The sequence below is a fragment of the Liolophura sinensis genome, chromosome 1 (assembly GCF_032854445.1).
Source record: "Liolophura sinensis isolate JHLJ2023 chromosome 1, CUHK_Ljap_v2, whole genome shotgun sequence".
NCBI classification, from domain to species: domain Eukaryota; kingdom Metazoa; phylum Mollusca; class Polyplacophora; order Chitonida; family Chitonidae; genus Liolophura; species Liolophura sinensis.
In genome coordinates this window covers 89,012,951-89,027,663 of record NC_088295.1, presented here as the reverse complement: position 1 = coordinate 89,027,663, position 14,713 = coordinate 89,012,951, and the positions used below count along the sequence as shown (strand labels likewise).

General features: G+C 41.5%; 1 protein-coding gene across 1 annotated transcript; it reads right to left on the bottom strand.

Annotated features, from left to right (window-relative positions):
- On the bottom strand, nucleotides 1-8,868 carry LOC135461505 (endoglucanase-like). The gene is made up of 3 exons (XM_064738635.1): nucleotides 8,790-8,868; nucleotides 1,789-2,034; nucleotides 1-368 (listed from the first exon to the last, which is right to left on the bottom strand). The coding sequence occupies exons 1-3, from the start codon at nucleotides 8,818-8,820 to the stop codon at nucleotides 4-6; spliced, it is 642 nt and encodes a 213-aa protein (XP_064594705.1). The 5' UTR covers nucleotides 8,821-8,868; the 3' UTR covers nucleotides 1-3.
- Between the last annotated feature and the right edge of the window lie 5,845 nt (nucleotides 8,869-14,713).

Genomic DNA, 14,713 nt, shown 5'->3' with positions numbered 1-14,713 from the left:
TGTTTATTTTTTCCCATTTCCTCCAGCACATTGGCACTGATGATACATCTGTATGTTAGGCGTCTTGGAGTTGTGCGCATGCGCCTGGTTACAGTCCACGAACTCCATGGTAACCTCTGGATTATCCCATCCTAGCTGAGTCACCTGACCCGCTCCAGTTTCCACGTCGAAGTGAACAGCGTACCCAAAATTGTTGAGGCCGCCGTTTTGCGCACACTGGCCGTGTTCCCGCTCACACTCGTGAGGTGCGATCCGCTGACCGCACCACTTCATGTTGCCATTGCGGGGACACTCGTTCGTGATCATGAACACGACACTTTGCCCTGCACCGTGTTTAGGGGCCGACCCTTCGTGTTCGACGTAACCACCTGCAACAGATCAAAACCTCACAGTTAGTTTATATCTTGGTTGCATTACGATCATTACGCCGGTGGCATTCTAACACAGCTACAAAATAAAACACAATTTAACACAAAATAAAACTGTACATTACCTTTGCTTTTGGATCTTCCATTTACATTGATCCAAATGTGTATTTTGTAAAAAAAAAAATTCAAGTTTGTCCATGACTTTATTATGTGATATCTTATGTGTAATGTGTTCAGACACAGTTACAGACATGTAAGCTCAACAAAAAACCAGTATAAAAAAGCTATAAATTGAGAAAAGTATTGCTGACGATTACAAATTGCTGGTAGCGAGCGAAGCCCTAGGTTGAATTATGATCAGGCTGATACAGACTATAAGACCTTAATATAAAACAATAGTTGGCCAAGTAATGACTGGGCCCGGTGTCATTCAGTATTATATACTGCTTATATTTCCAAAACAACGGGTTCCTCACGCATGGATTCGTAAATCGTGTCTGGTAAGATGTTCCATTGAGATAGTACTATAAATATGTCCCATTTGCTACTTAAGGCGTAAAATGACACAAGCCTGAAGCATGCCAACAAATGAATAACAACGCCTTCAATGAAGATGGACAGTACTTACCCTCCATATTATAACAGTAGCACCTTATCAAGCGGTCAAGTCCAAAAATCCAAAAGCGTCTAAACCGTGGAATTCCTATTATGTATATGTCAACTTAATAGTACCGCACTAACCAAAATATATTTAATATCTGCATGCCTCTTGCCAGTGGTAGCTATCTTGTCTTCCGTGTGGTAGTTAACAGCACCTGTTGAAGGTGCTTAGCTTGGTATATCAGTGATGGTAAGCATGACACACCGAGAGTGGTTAGTTTGATACAGGGGTGCTAACAAGCGTGACTTAAAGGCGGTGGATAGCTTGACGCATTTGTGGTAACAAGCGTGACTTACCGGTGATGGTTAGCTAGACATATCTGTGGTAGTAACAAGCGTGACTTACCAGTGATGGTTAGCTTGACATATCTGTGGTAAGAAGCGTGACTTACTGGTGATGGTTAGCTTGACATATCTGTGGTAAGAAGCGTGACTTACCGGTGATGGTTAGCTAGACATATCTGTGGTAAGCAGCGTGACTTACCGGTGATGGTTAGCTTGACATATCTGTGGTAAGAAGCGTGACTTACCGGTGATGGTTAGCTAGACATATCTGTGGTAAGAAGCGTGACTTACCGGTGATGGTTACCTTTACATATCTGTGGTAACAAGTGTGACTTACCGGTGGTGATTAGCTTGACATATCTTTGGTAAAAATCGTGACTTACTGGTGGTCGTTAGCTTGACACACCTGTGGTAAGAATCGTGACTTACCGATGATTGTTAGCCTGAGATATCTGTGGTAACAAGCCTGAATTACCTGTCGTGGTTAGCTTGACACATCTTCCACACGTCTTCCCGCACCACGCTTTCGGGGAATCAAACAACATCTCATTTGCAGCCACGGTATAACTGTGCATATTCCAGGAAAACGGGGTGTTAGGGTCAGTGCCACAACCACAGGCCCCTTTTTGGTTGTCATGGTAATGAGTGGTAGAAGCACACAGCTTTCCATTGTACTTTCTCGGCACCCCCGTACATTTCTGATTGGCATTTACGGCCACAACTGTTGGGATAAAACACAGATAAAAACGTCCCAACAGGTAACACAGGTAAAAACTATAAAAACCTGACACACAACAGTAACTCAGTTTAAACGACAAGTATGTCAAATATTGTTAGGTGATAACCATAAGATCGGGCTTTGGAAAAGGACCTGGCACGGTAAGGCGGAGAATCGCACCTAGAGAGATAGGGTGAGAAAGCGCAAATTTCAAAATCCCAGCACAATTCTGTAAATTTCTAAATCAAAAGTATAAACCTTGGTCGAATCACCCATAAAAGTTATATGCCCATAAAAGAGATAGTTTCATATTAATAACTCGCCAAAACTGCTCCCTCGATCACAAACGCCAATTTTTCGTTCAAACGAGGGAAGGTGTCTTTAATTTGCAGTATGAATGATCAACGTTAATCAGAAATATGTCTTTTCTGAAACTTTCATAAGTGTATTTCTACGTGCTGTCTAAGTTTCGTTTTGGTTAATGTTTGTCTTCATATGTAAAAAATTAACTTTATGATGTGATCAGTTTTGTTAAATTTTGGCACGTTTAAATCCGTATTTCCGCTATAGTCTGTCGGACATCCTTCATCATACAGTAAACTAAGGCAGTCACTTTCCCGACACGGGAAGTGAAATCAAAACATTCAGATTAAAAATTCTCGGTCGTTTTTGCGATGATTCTCACACAGCTGTTTGCGTTTTTTCTTCAAAGATGCTAAAATCTTCAGTTAAATAAAACACTATTCTACATGACTTATAATAGGGATTTTTGAACTTTCTTCTCGGGTTTTGTATTGAGCTTTTTGTGGCTTGGTCGGAACTACACCAATAGCTGAATGTCAGTGTGCACAAACCAGAACACCTACTGTGTCAACCCATGTGAATAAATCCCAACATTGTTTCAGACGGTAAGACTTTATATTCACATATTTTTATTAAGAGAAAAATATTATGTCTTATTGATTTGTTGTACATCGTTATACCGTTTTTTACACGTTATGGTTGTACATGAAATGATTTCTGAAGAGTGTCCTGATTGTAACATCGAGATAGTGGAGAAAATATACTCTTTAATTAATGATGCGGAGCCAGATTCTTGGCTAACTACATTGGACAAGTTCGTCGGCAAAAGACAAAACATATGTGAACTCGAGGTTATGTATAACGATGAGCCGGCAGATATCATTCATTTCTCAACACGACAATTTTACCGTATTATTGTTCAGAGACTAGTGAACCTGCCTGTGAACTATGAATACTGGCGTCGGGTTTTCCCAACATTACTTTTTGATGAATTCTGGGCAAACGTACCTTCTTCAGGGAAAAGTCCAGAAAATCGGAGTGGAAAATCAAGCATAATGTTGTGTGTATCAGAGAAAATCTGTATAGCTGCGGGTTGATAAATACTAACTGATGTATATTTTGTAATGTACATGCAGAAAATCTCTAGCATCTCTTTGTGAAGACTGAGAACCTGAAGGGTTTTATTTCTTATATATGTGGTATAATTGAATCATTGCTCAGTTTTGGTTCACCAATAATCTTAAATACTATCCCTTATCACTATAACATGTTATTTGGGCTCGTCAGAGGTCTAAAGAGAGTTAATTTCTTGTTCGTCAACCGAAGCATGGCCAGGCTGGCAATTTACAAAATAAGAAATTTCCTTATTTTTGAGGATAACGTTTAACCAACGAAAACTATTTTCACATCAATGTTGAAAAGTTGTGTGAATCAATCAGCTGTTTTCTGAGGTACAACCTCATATCATTTCAACAAACACGTACTTTCGCAAAACTTGTATGTCAGACTTGATCACTCACGTTCAGTTGTTATGTCGCTGCCGTATACATAGAATTTGATTTAACATAGCTCTGATGATTTCTTAAACAAGACAATCTTAAACAATTGTGATATTTTTATTTTTGAAAAGGTTGCACCTGTGATGTGATATTGGATATTATTTCATGTGAATAAACATATTTTTCAACAGACAAAAAGGCAGTCACTATGGAGAGCGGGTTGCACCTGTAGGTTGAGTTTTAAAATTTTGTGGAACAAACTTTTTGTGTGAATGAATCCTGGCTGAGAACACATGTAGTCCTTTAGCTATCATTAACATTAACATGTTATGCGCAGCAGAAGTATAAGGCTGAACTTTTTTATATGTATTTAATTCATTTGTGCATAGCTGCATGCTCAATAATATTTCAAAAAGTTACATTTATGTTGCAGTGATTTTCCCCTTTCTACAGTGTTTGATGCTAAAAAAGAAAATATTTCAATGTGACTGGAAAAGGCTGTCACTTATGACCTATATGACCTATAATTGCTTTAGTCGGCATGCTTGCCTTACAACAGGAAAAAGAGGAGTGAAACAGACTTGAAAAGGGATGTAGCCGTACGAGTGAGTCAGCAGCTGTCACTCACAGCTGTCGTCAGTTTCTTGTACTTGAACTGATACCTCGCCTCACCATATCAGGTCCTTTGTGGCAGAGCTATTAGTATAAGATTACGGAAAAACCATCAAGAGGGCAGTTATAACTCATGAAGCAAGTAGTAGGCCTACAGGTTTAAGGCAATAAACACATGTACATGAAGTATCACAGCAGATTACATTAGTGTAATTCATCCAGCAGATAATAAAGTGTAAACTATCATACAGATAACAAGACAGAAAGAGATCAAACAGAAAACACAAAAGTAAAATATTCAAAAGAAAAGGCAAGCGTATTAGGCCTATCAACTTCAAAAGGGTGTGAACCATACAACAGGGAACATAATACTAAAGGGGCCATTACCAACAACTTCAAATGATTAGAACATAACAATGAGCAAAATCATCAAATAATCTGTAGCTGTACACCATGAATTGTGTACAACATAGACGTACACACTCAGGGCAGGTATCCCATGTGTAGAACATCAAACAGTCTGTAGCAGTGTAAACCATGAATTGTGTACAACATAGATGTACACACTCAGGGCAGGTATCACATGTGTAGAACCTTAAACAGTCTGAAGCTGTAAACCATGAATTGTGTACAACATAGATGTACACACTCAGGGGCAGGTATCACATGTGTAGAACATCAAACAGTCTGTAGCAGTGTAAACCATGAATTGTGTACAACATAGATGTACACACTCAGGGCAGGTATCACATGTGTAGAACATCAAACAGTCTGTAGCAGTGTAAACCATGAATTGTGTACAACATAGATTTACACACTCAGGGCAGGTATCACATGTGTAGAACATCAAACAGTCTGTAGCTGTACACCATGAATTGTGTACAACATAGATGTACACACTCAGAGCAGGTATCACATGTGTAGAACCTCAAACAGTCTGTAGCAGTGTAAACCATGAATTGTGTACAACATAGATGTACACACTCAGGGCAGGTATCACATGTGTAGAACCTCAAACAGCCTGAAGCTGTAAACCATGAATTGTGTACAACATAGATGTACACACTCAGGGCAGGTATCACATGTGTAGAACCTCAAACAGCCTGAAGCTGTAAACCATGAATTGTGTACAACATAGATGTACACACTCAGGGCAGGTATCACATGTGTAGAACCTCAAACAGTCTGTAGCAGTGTAAACCATGAATTGTGTACAACATAGATGTACACACTTAGGGCAGGTATCACATGTGTAGAACATCAAACAGTCTGTAGCAGTGTAAACCATGAATTGTGTACAACATAGATGTACACACTTAGGGCAGGTATCACATGTGTAGAACCTCAAAACAGCCTGAAGCTGTAAACCATGAATTGTGTACAACATAGATGTACACACTCAGGGCAGGTATCACATGTGTAGAACATCAAACAGTCTGTAGCTGTACACCATGAATTGTGTACAACATAGATGTACACACTCAGGGCAGGTGATCACATGTGTAGAACATCAAACAGTCTGTAGCTGTACACCATGATTTGTGTACAACATAGATGTACACACTCAGGGCAGGTATCACATGTGTAGAACATCAAACAGTCTGTAGCAGTGTAAACCATGAATTGTGTACAACATAGATGTACACACTCAGGGCAGGTATCACATGTTGTAAAACATCAAATAGTCTGTAGCAGTGTACATCATGAATTGTGTACAACATAGATGTACACACTCAGGGCAGGTATCACACGTGTAAAACATCAAACAGTCTGTAGCTGTACACCATGAATTGTGTACAACATAGATGTACACACTCAGGGCAGGTATCACACGTGTAAAACATCAAACAGTCTGTAGCAGTGTAAACCATGAATTGTGTACAACATAGATGTACACACTCAGGGCAGGTATCACATGTGTAGAACATCAAACAGTCTGTAGCTGTACACCATGAATTGTGTACAACATAGATGTACACACTCAGGGCAGGTATCACATGTGTAGAACATCAAACAGTCTGTAGCTGTACACCATGAATTGTGTACAACATAGATGTACACACTCAGGGCAGGTATCACATGTGTAGAACATCAAACAGTCTGTAGCTGTACACATGAATTGTGTACAACATAGATGTACACACTCAGGGCAGGTATCACATGTGTAGAACATCAAACAGTCTGTAGCAGTGTAAACCATGAATTGTGTACAACATAGATGTACACACTCAGGGCAGGTATCACATGTGTAAAACATCAAATAGTCTGTAGCAGTGTACATCATGAATTGTGTACAACATAGATGTACACACTCAGGGCAGGTATCACACGTGTAAAACATCAAACAGTCTGTAGCTGTACACCATGAATTGTGTACAACATAGATGTACACACTCAGGGCAGGTATCACATGTGTAGAACATCAAACAGTCTGTAGCAGTGTAAACCATGAATTGTGTACAACATAGATGTAAACACTCAGGGCAGGTATCACATGTGTAGAACATCAAACAGTCTGTAGCAGTGTAAACCATGAATTGTGTACAACATAGATTTACACACTCAGGGCAGGTATCACATGTGTAGAACATCAAACAGTCTGTAGCTGTACACCATGAATTGTGTACAACATAGATGTACACACTCAGAGCAGGTATCACATGTGTAGAACCTCAAACAGTCTGTAGCAGTGTAAACCATGAATTGTGTACAACATAGATGTACACACTCAGGGCAGGTATCACATGTGTAGAACATCAAACAGTCTTGTAGCAGTGTAAACCATGAATTGTGTACAACATAGATGTACACACTCAGGGCAGGTATCACATGTGTAGAACATCAAACAGTCTGTAGCAGTGTAAACCATGAATTGTGTACAACATAGATGTACACACTCAGGGCAGGTATCACATGTGTAGAACATCAAACAGTCTGTAGCAGTGTAAACCATGAATTGTGTACAACATAGATGTACACACTCAGGGCAGGTATCACATGTGTAGAACATCAAACAGTCTGTAGCTGTACACCATGAATTGTGTACAACATAGATGTACACACTCAGGCAGGTATCACATGTGTAGAACATCAAACAGTCCTGTAGCTGTACACCATGAATTGTGTACAACATAGATGTACACACTCAGGGCAGGTATCACATGTGTAGAACCTCAAACAGTCTGTAGCTGTGTAAACCATGAATTGTGTACAACATAGATGTTACACACTCAGAGCAGGTATCATATGTGTAAAACATCAAACACGTGACACCGAGTAATCCATCAAAACATTCATCACTTTGGTAAATTATGAAACACCTAGCACCACACAAGTGATACAGGTGTAAGGCGCCAAACAAGTTGAAACAGGTGTAAGGCGTCAAACATGTAAAACAGGTGAAAGATATTAATACGTAACACAGGTGAAAATAGTGAATGGCAATGTGTAGCTTGAAACATATAACAAGGGTGTACACATCAGGTATAACATTTGTAAACCATTAATAATATAACACATGCATAGTACATCAAGCATACACAGTCAGATGAAAACCATTAAACGTGTAACAAAGAAGTGCACTCTCAAAATAAACACCACATGAGTAAACCAATAAACATGTAATACAGGTGTAAAGCATCGACCACTGGAATATGCGTAAACCATCAAAATATTACACAGGTGTTAACCATCAAAAATATAAAACAGGTGTAAAGAATTAAGCTTGCACAACAGAGGAGTATTGCCTAAGACGAGGCGGTTAATGCACCAGCGCGGTGAAATGTCCCGGGAGCGTCTCGCCAAAGCGGTCGCTGTAAGTTCAAGTCCAGCCAATTTTTAAATTCCTCTCCAGTCGTACGTGGGAATGTCTACAAGCAGCCTGCGGATGGTCGTTGATTAGTGTAAACTATCAATGATCAATGGTGTAAACAATCAAACAACAAACGATGTTGCGTAAACTATGAGAACAGGTAATACAGGTGTAAACAATAAATGCAGTAGTGTAAACCAACAAATATGTAAAAGAATTGTAAAACACATGATAAAGGTAATACGTGTAAAGTTTTCACAAAAGGTGTAAACAACGAAACCATCAGCGGAGCAAACACAAATGTAAACCATATTCCGCCATGACAGGAACCACCCACCTAGTGAATCGTAAGAACATTTAACACAAGAGTATCGTGATGGAATTCGATCTGTAAATGTTTACGTCACATATGGGAAAGCCCGAGTCCTCCACCTTTAAAGCTGATTGAAGTGAAATGCCATTAAAATAAACAAAAATGCATGTGTGAACTGTCAGACCAGGAATAACTTAAAAGGTGACTGGGACAAGCTTACCTGCAGCAAATATAATGACAACAGTTTTCATGATGTACAGGACACGAAAGTAATTCTTTTACAGTGTTCATTTATTTTTATATAATCACTGTAAAGATTTCTTATCTGTGCCATGCAAAGCCGCCAGATGTAAAACTCTCAGCCAATTCATCACAACTTATCTTGCTGGGTCAGGGAGAGTCTGTACAACAAAAATAATTTTGTCCTAATTCCAGTTTTCGCCATCCAGCATACAACAATGTCATGATTCCAGTTCTCGCTTTCCAGTAGAAAACATCAACGTGATTCCGGTTCTGGCCACCCAGCACACAACATCCCCATGATTCCAGTTCTCGCCATCAAGCACACAACATCGCCATGATTCCAGTTCTCCACATCCCGCACACAACATCGTCATGATTCTATTTCTCGCCATCCAGCACACAACATCGCCATGATTCCAGTTCTCGCCATCCAGCACACAACATCGCCATGATTCCAGTTCTCGCCATCCAGCACACAACATCGCCATGATTCCAGTTCTCCACATCCAGCACACAACATCGCCATGATTCCTGTTCTCCTCATCCAGCACACAACATCGCCATGATTCCAGTTCTCGCCATCAAGCACACAACAACGCTATGATTCCAGTTCTCCACATCCAACACACAACATTGTCATGATCCCAGTTCTCCTCATCCAGCACACAACATCGCCATGATTGCAGTTCTCGCCATCCAGCACATGATTAAAATAAACAAAAATGCATGTGTGAACTATCAGACCAGGAAGAGTCTGTACAACATAAATAATTTGTCCTAATTCCAGTTCGCGTCATGATCCCAGTTCTCCTAATCCAGCACACAACATCGCCATGATTCTAGTTCCCGCTTTCCAGTAAGAAAACATCGCCGTGATTCCAGTTCTCGCCACCCAGCACACAACATCGCCATGATTCCAGTTCTCGCCATCAAGCACACAACATCGTCATGATTCCAGTTCTCCACATCCAGCACACAATATCGCCATGATTCTATTTCTCGCCATCCAGCATACAGAATCGTCATGATTCCAGTTCTCGCCATCAAGCACACAACATCGCCATGATTCCTGTTCTCCACATCCAGCACACAACATCGTCATGATTCCTGTTCTCCTCATTCAGCACACAACATCGCCATGATTCCAGTTCTCCAAATCCCGCACACAACATCGCCATGATTCCAGTTCTCGCCACCCAGGACACAACATCGCCATGATTCCAGTTGTCCACATCCAGCACACAACATCGCCATGATTCCTGTTCTCGCCATCCAGCACACAACATCGCCATGATTCCAGTTCTCGCCATCAAGCACACAACATCGTCATGATTCCAGTTCTCCCCATACAGCACACAACATCGCCATGATTCCAGTTCTCGCCATCCAGCGCACAACATCGCCATGATTCCAGTTGTCCACATCCAGCACACAACATCACCATGATTCCAGTTCTCGCCACCCAGCACATAACATCGTCATGATTGCAGTTCTCGCCATCAAGCACACAACATCGCCATGATTCCTGTTCTCCTCATCCAGCACACAACATCGCCATGATTCAAGTTCTCGCAACCCAGCACACAACATCGCCATGATTCCTGTTCTCTACATCCAGCACAACATCGTCATGATTCCACTTCTCGCCATCCAGCACACAACATCGCCATGATTCCTGTTCTCCACATCCAGCACACAACATCGCCATGATTCCAGTTCTCCTCATTCAGCACACAACATCGCCATGATTCCAGTTCTCCACATCCAGCACACAACATCGTCATGATTCTATTTCTCGCCACCCAGCACACGACATCGTCATGATTCCAGTTCACTACATCCAGCACACAACATCGTCATGATTCTCTTTCTCGCCATCAAGCACACAACATCGCCATGATTCCAGTTCTCCACATCCAGCACACAACATCGCCATGATTCCTGTTCTCTACATCCAGCACAACATCGTCATGATTCCAGTTCTCGCCATCCAGCACACAACATCGCCATGATTCCTGTTCTCTACATCCAGCACAACATCGTCATGATTCCAGTTCTCGCCATCCAGCACACAACATCGCCATGATTCCTGTTCTCCACATCTAGCACACAACATCGCCATGATTCCAGTTCTCCTCATCCAGCACACAACATCGTCATGATTCCTGTTCTCGCCATCCAGCACACAACATCACCATGATTCCAGTCCTCGCCATCCAGCACACAACATCGCCATGATTCCAGTTCTCGACATCCAGCACACAACATCGTCATGATCCCAGTTCTCCTCATCCAGCACACAACATCGCCATGATTCCAATTCTCGCCATCCAGCACACAACACCGCCACGTTTCCGGTGTTTGAATTTTTTACTTTAGTCTTAACACGTTTGACAAAATAAGGGCCCAGGTCCTCTAGACCACATCATCGTTACAGCTGTCCTCATTAAGCACACAACAAGGTTAGCGTCTATCTGCTATTGCATCCAGTCAGTGTTTGGCAGAAACCTGCTGGTCGTCGTAGTATAAGTGAAATGTTCTTGAGAAAACACCAATCAAATAAATAAATAAATAAGTAAATTATCCTTGGTTCAACATAATCAGTCTATCTGATTCTACAGTGAATCAGTGTCGATTCAGAGCTTAGCCTAATCTAATCTGCAACGCACAGCCATATACTGAAAAGACAATTCGTTTGTATAACTATCAAATTTTAGCGCGCATGCAATCCGCAGAACAGCTATAACGTTATTTAGTACAAGTCACAATACTGATGGATGTGTCACTGCTTGAGATGTGAGGAGCGTTATCTTGTAACTATGTTGTTAACAGTCTATTCTCCTTGCATCCTGTCAAAAATCGACCTTGGATCTGTCGTTCAATTTCATTTACAGAAATCTGAATGAAATATCGAGCTTTATCCCGATAACCTTGTTTTTGAGATTAGCCTGGTCCCATTCTACTTGCTGAAGGTTGTTGCCTATACAAGATCATTTTTCTCCTATATTTCTCGGAGATATATACAGGATCTAGGCACACTTAGAGTCTTTATTTCGTTGGTATTCAATATTTAACTCCATGCCGTATTCAAGAATTACAAAGTGAGTCTGGTTGACCAGTGCTTTCAACGCACGTGAGATAGTTACATGTCCAAGGCTGTGTTTGAAACCATACCTGGTTTGTCCTAGCCATTGAAAGGCAAGCGCCTGTGACCACCACAGACCACGATCCGCTCCCCGTCCATCTCAAAAGGACTAGTTTCATTTGTAGATGTCTGATTACTACACACACTCAGTGCTATCGGTTGTCTTCGTGATCTAATTACAAGTTTGCAATGGGAATACGTGTAGCTCTATCCTGGGTGTTTACGATTGCCTAGACTCGATCAGCTGGATGGCTTCCCCTGTGTCCATGAAAGTCCATTAATTCCAAAACCATCAGAGTACAGTGAGGCATACCAGCACCAGCTATAACAAAGTATTACAAATATGCACTTTGCATGTCGCAAACATAACCTTAGTATATATAAGAAACGTATCCCACATAGCAAACGTTTGGAAAATACAACGAACGTATTCGACACATAATGAACGTATTCGAAACATAACCAACGTATTCGAAACATAACCAACGTGTTCGAAACATAACCAACGTATTCCAAATAAACCACAAATACTACTGACGTCCACAATTTGTCTTCTTTGTACTACAGGCCTGTGGTAATCTTTTCCTATGATTTTGCTTGTTAAAGTGTTTTTGAAAAGAGTAATAATTTCTTTTTTTAGCCTATCGAGAGGTGTGTACAGCGAACCTATCAACAAATTGTTGACACCAATATAAATATGCAAAATGCCCTGTGCGTATACAGACACGGTTTCCAGACTGTCATGGCTTACCTGTCTGACATAAGAGGTCCTCAGTTGTCAAGGACATGCTTCAAGTGTCACATGCAGACGAGCATTGACCATGTGACGCTATCTTTCAGTTCTTGCAAATGTAGGTCTAAACATGTAAATAAGTATGACATGTACACCATGTGTTACTGGCCTCGAAACATTACTTACTTTTCCTCCCATTAGAGGGCCCCTGGGTGTAGTCACAGACAAGTCAGTATAGGGAGCGGCTTTAACATGCATGTCACTGAGAATGGAAGCATCATTAAGGTGCTGTTTTCCATGGTCAGGGATCGGACCCTCATAACAGAGGTAATATACGAAGACTCGAATCAAACTCTCGCTGGTCCGAGTATCGAAGTTTAGAGCTTTTCCAGGCATGTGGATAAAGGTGGGGTTTTACTTATGGTATCTCGTGTTTCCCTGTCTTCCCAAATAATACCTATTTCATTGCTTTTGTCTCACACGGTTCGTGTTAATTTTAGGTTATATCTGAGCCTAGTCTGTCTCCCTGTGTTTCTGCGCCGTCTGCCTGCCTGATTTTATCCGCCTCATATTCAGCTGTCGAGCTGACCGTATGTCCGTCTGCCGGCCTGTTACCCTGTCTGTTCGTCTGTCTTATGTCTCTCTGTGTATCTGCCCGTCTGCCTGTCTGCCTGCTTGTCTGATTTTATCCGCCTCACATTCAGCTGTCGAGCTGACCGTATGTCCGTCTGCCGGCCTGTTACCCTGTCTGTCCGTCTTATGTGTCTCTGTGTCTCTGCCAGCTGGCCTGCTTGTCTGTTTGTCTGATTTTCCCATGTCCGCCTTTCCAACTTCGTGCCTCCTTGTTCAACTGTCGACCTGCCCTATATCTATCTGTCAACCTGTCTCTCTGTATAATGAACGGATTATGTGTGATGTAGATACAAGAATAGGCGTCAAGCAAATAATATACACGACGTCTTCCTCTTCAGTCTTTGGTCGATTTATTCAGGCAACATGTACTGCCCAGTAAAACCAAGCACTGTTACAATTGTATTATATATTATCACCTCCATCATGAAATCTAAAATGTAAATGTATGCTTTTCTTCAAATCTGACCAACGTCATTAAGATGAAAAAGACTATGATTTATTCAGGCCCGTAGTAGCCCAGTGCGTAAAGATGCTCGAGTCCTCAGCTGTTCCCAGAAAATGAGGGCCCGAGTTCCGATCCCACGAAAATTCAATCGTCCAGTGGAACAACGTTCTAGTGCTTCCTTTGTTCTCGGGAATTCATGGAAATAACACATGTGGAAAAGTTGGAAAAGTTCACTTGCCAAAGGTAGGCGGACTGTTCCGGGCACTTGCATGGATAATGCAAAAGCGAAAGTGCCAATTCCCTGCTAGAGTGACCGACAGCTCGAATCCATACCTAGCCACTCCTTAAACATGTTAGCTGGGCTCTTAACAATAAACGGAATCATGACGTAAAACACCAATGAAATAAATAAACAAATAAACTAAATCACTATGTATCGAACAGAAATGGTGTCACATTCAGTTAAAAACAAAACAGTATTAAAACACATGTAGTTAATCAACGAGGAAAAGGCATGATAGAGGGCGCTGTTTGTAGTGAATGTTCTATGTACGATACCTGCAAGCACCCATATTCCAACGGCTACCGACCAATACATATAGGCTCTGTTTATCCGTTCGGCAAAGCCGTTAGCTCTTTATTCCTCACACAGGACGCGCAAAGATTGTGACAAAGTGTTAATCACGACAGGAGAAAAGGAGCACACAGTGATAGCAAAGTACGAGATAAAGCCTACAACCATCCACAAGTTGCTGTCAGACCTTCCCACGTACGGCCGGGGAGGAAACCAGCATCAGCTTGACTTGAATTGGTGAGAGGTTCCTGCGTCATTATGCTGCGCTAGCGCGCTTACCAATTGATCCACTTAAGCCGCCTTGGTGAGAGGCTCCTGCGTCATTAAGTGGCGCTAGCGCGTACCAACTGAGCCACGGAGGCCGCCTTGAT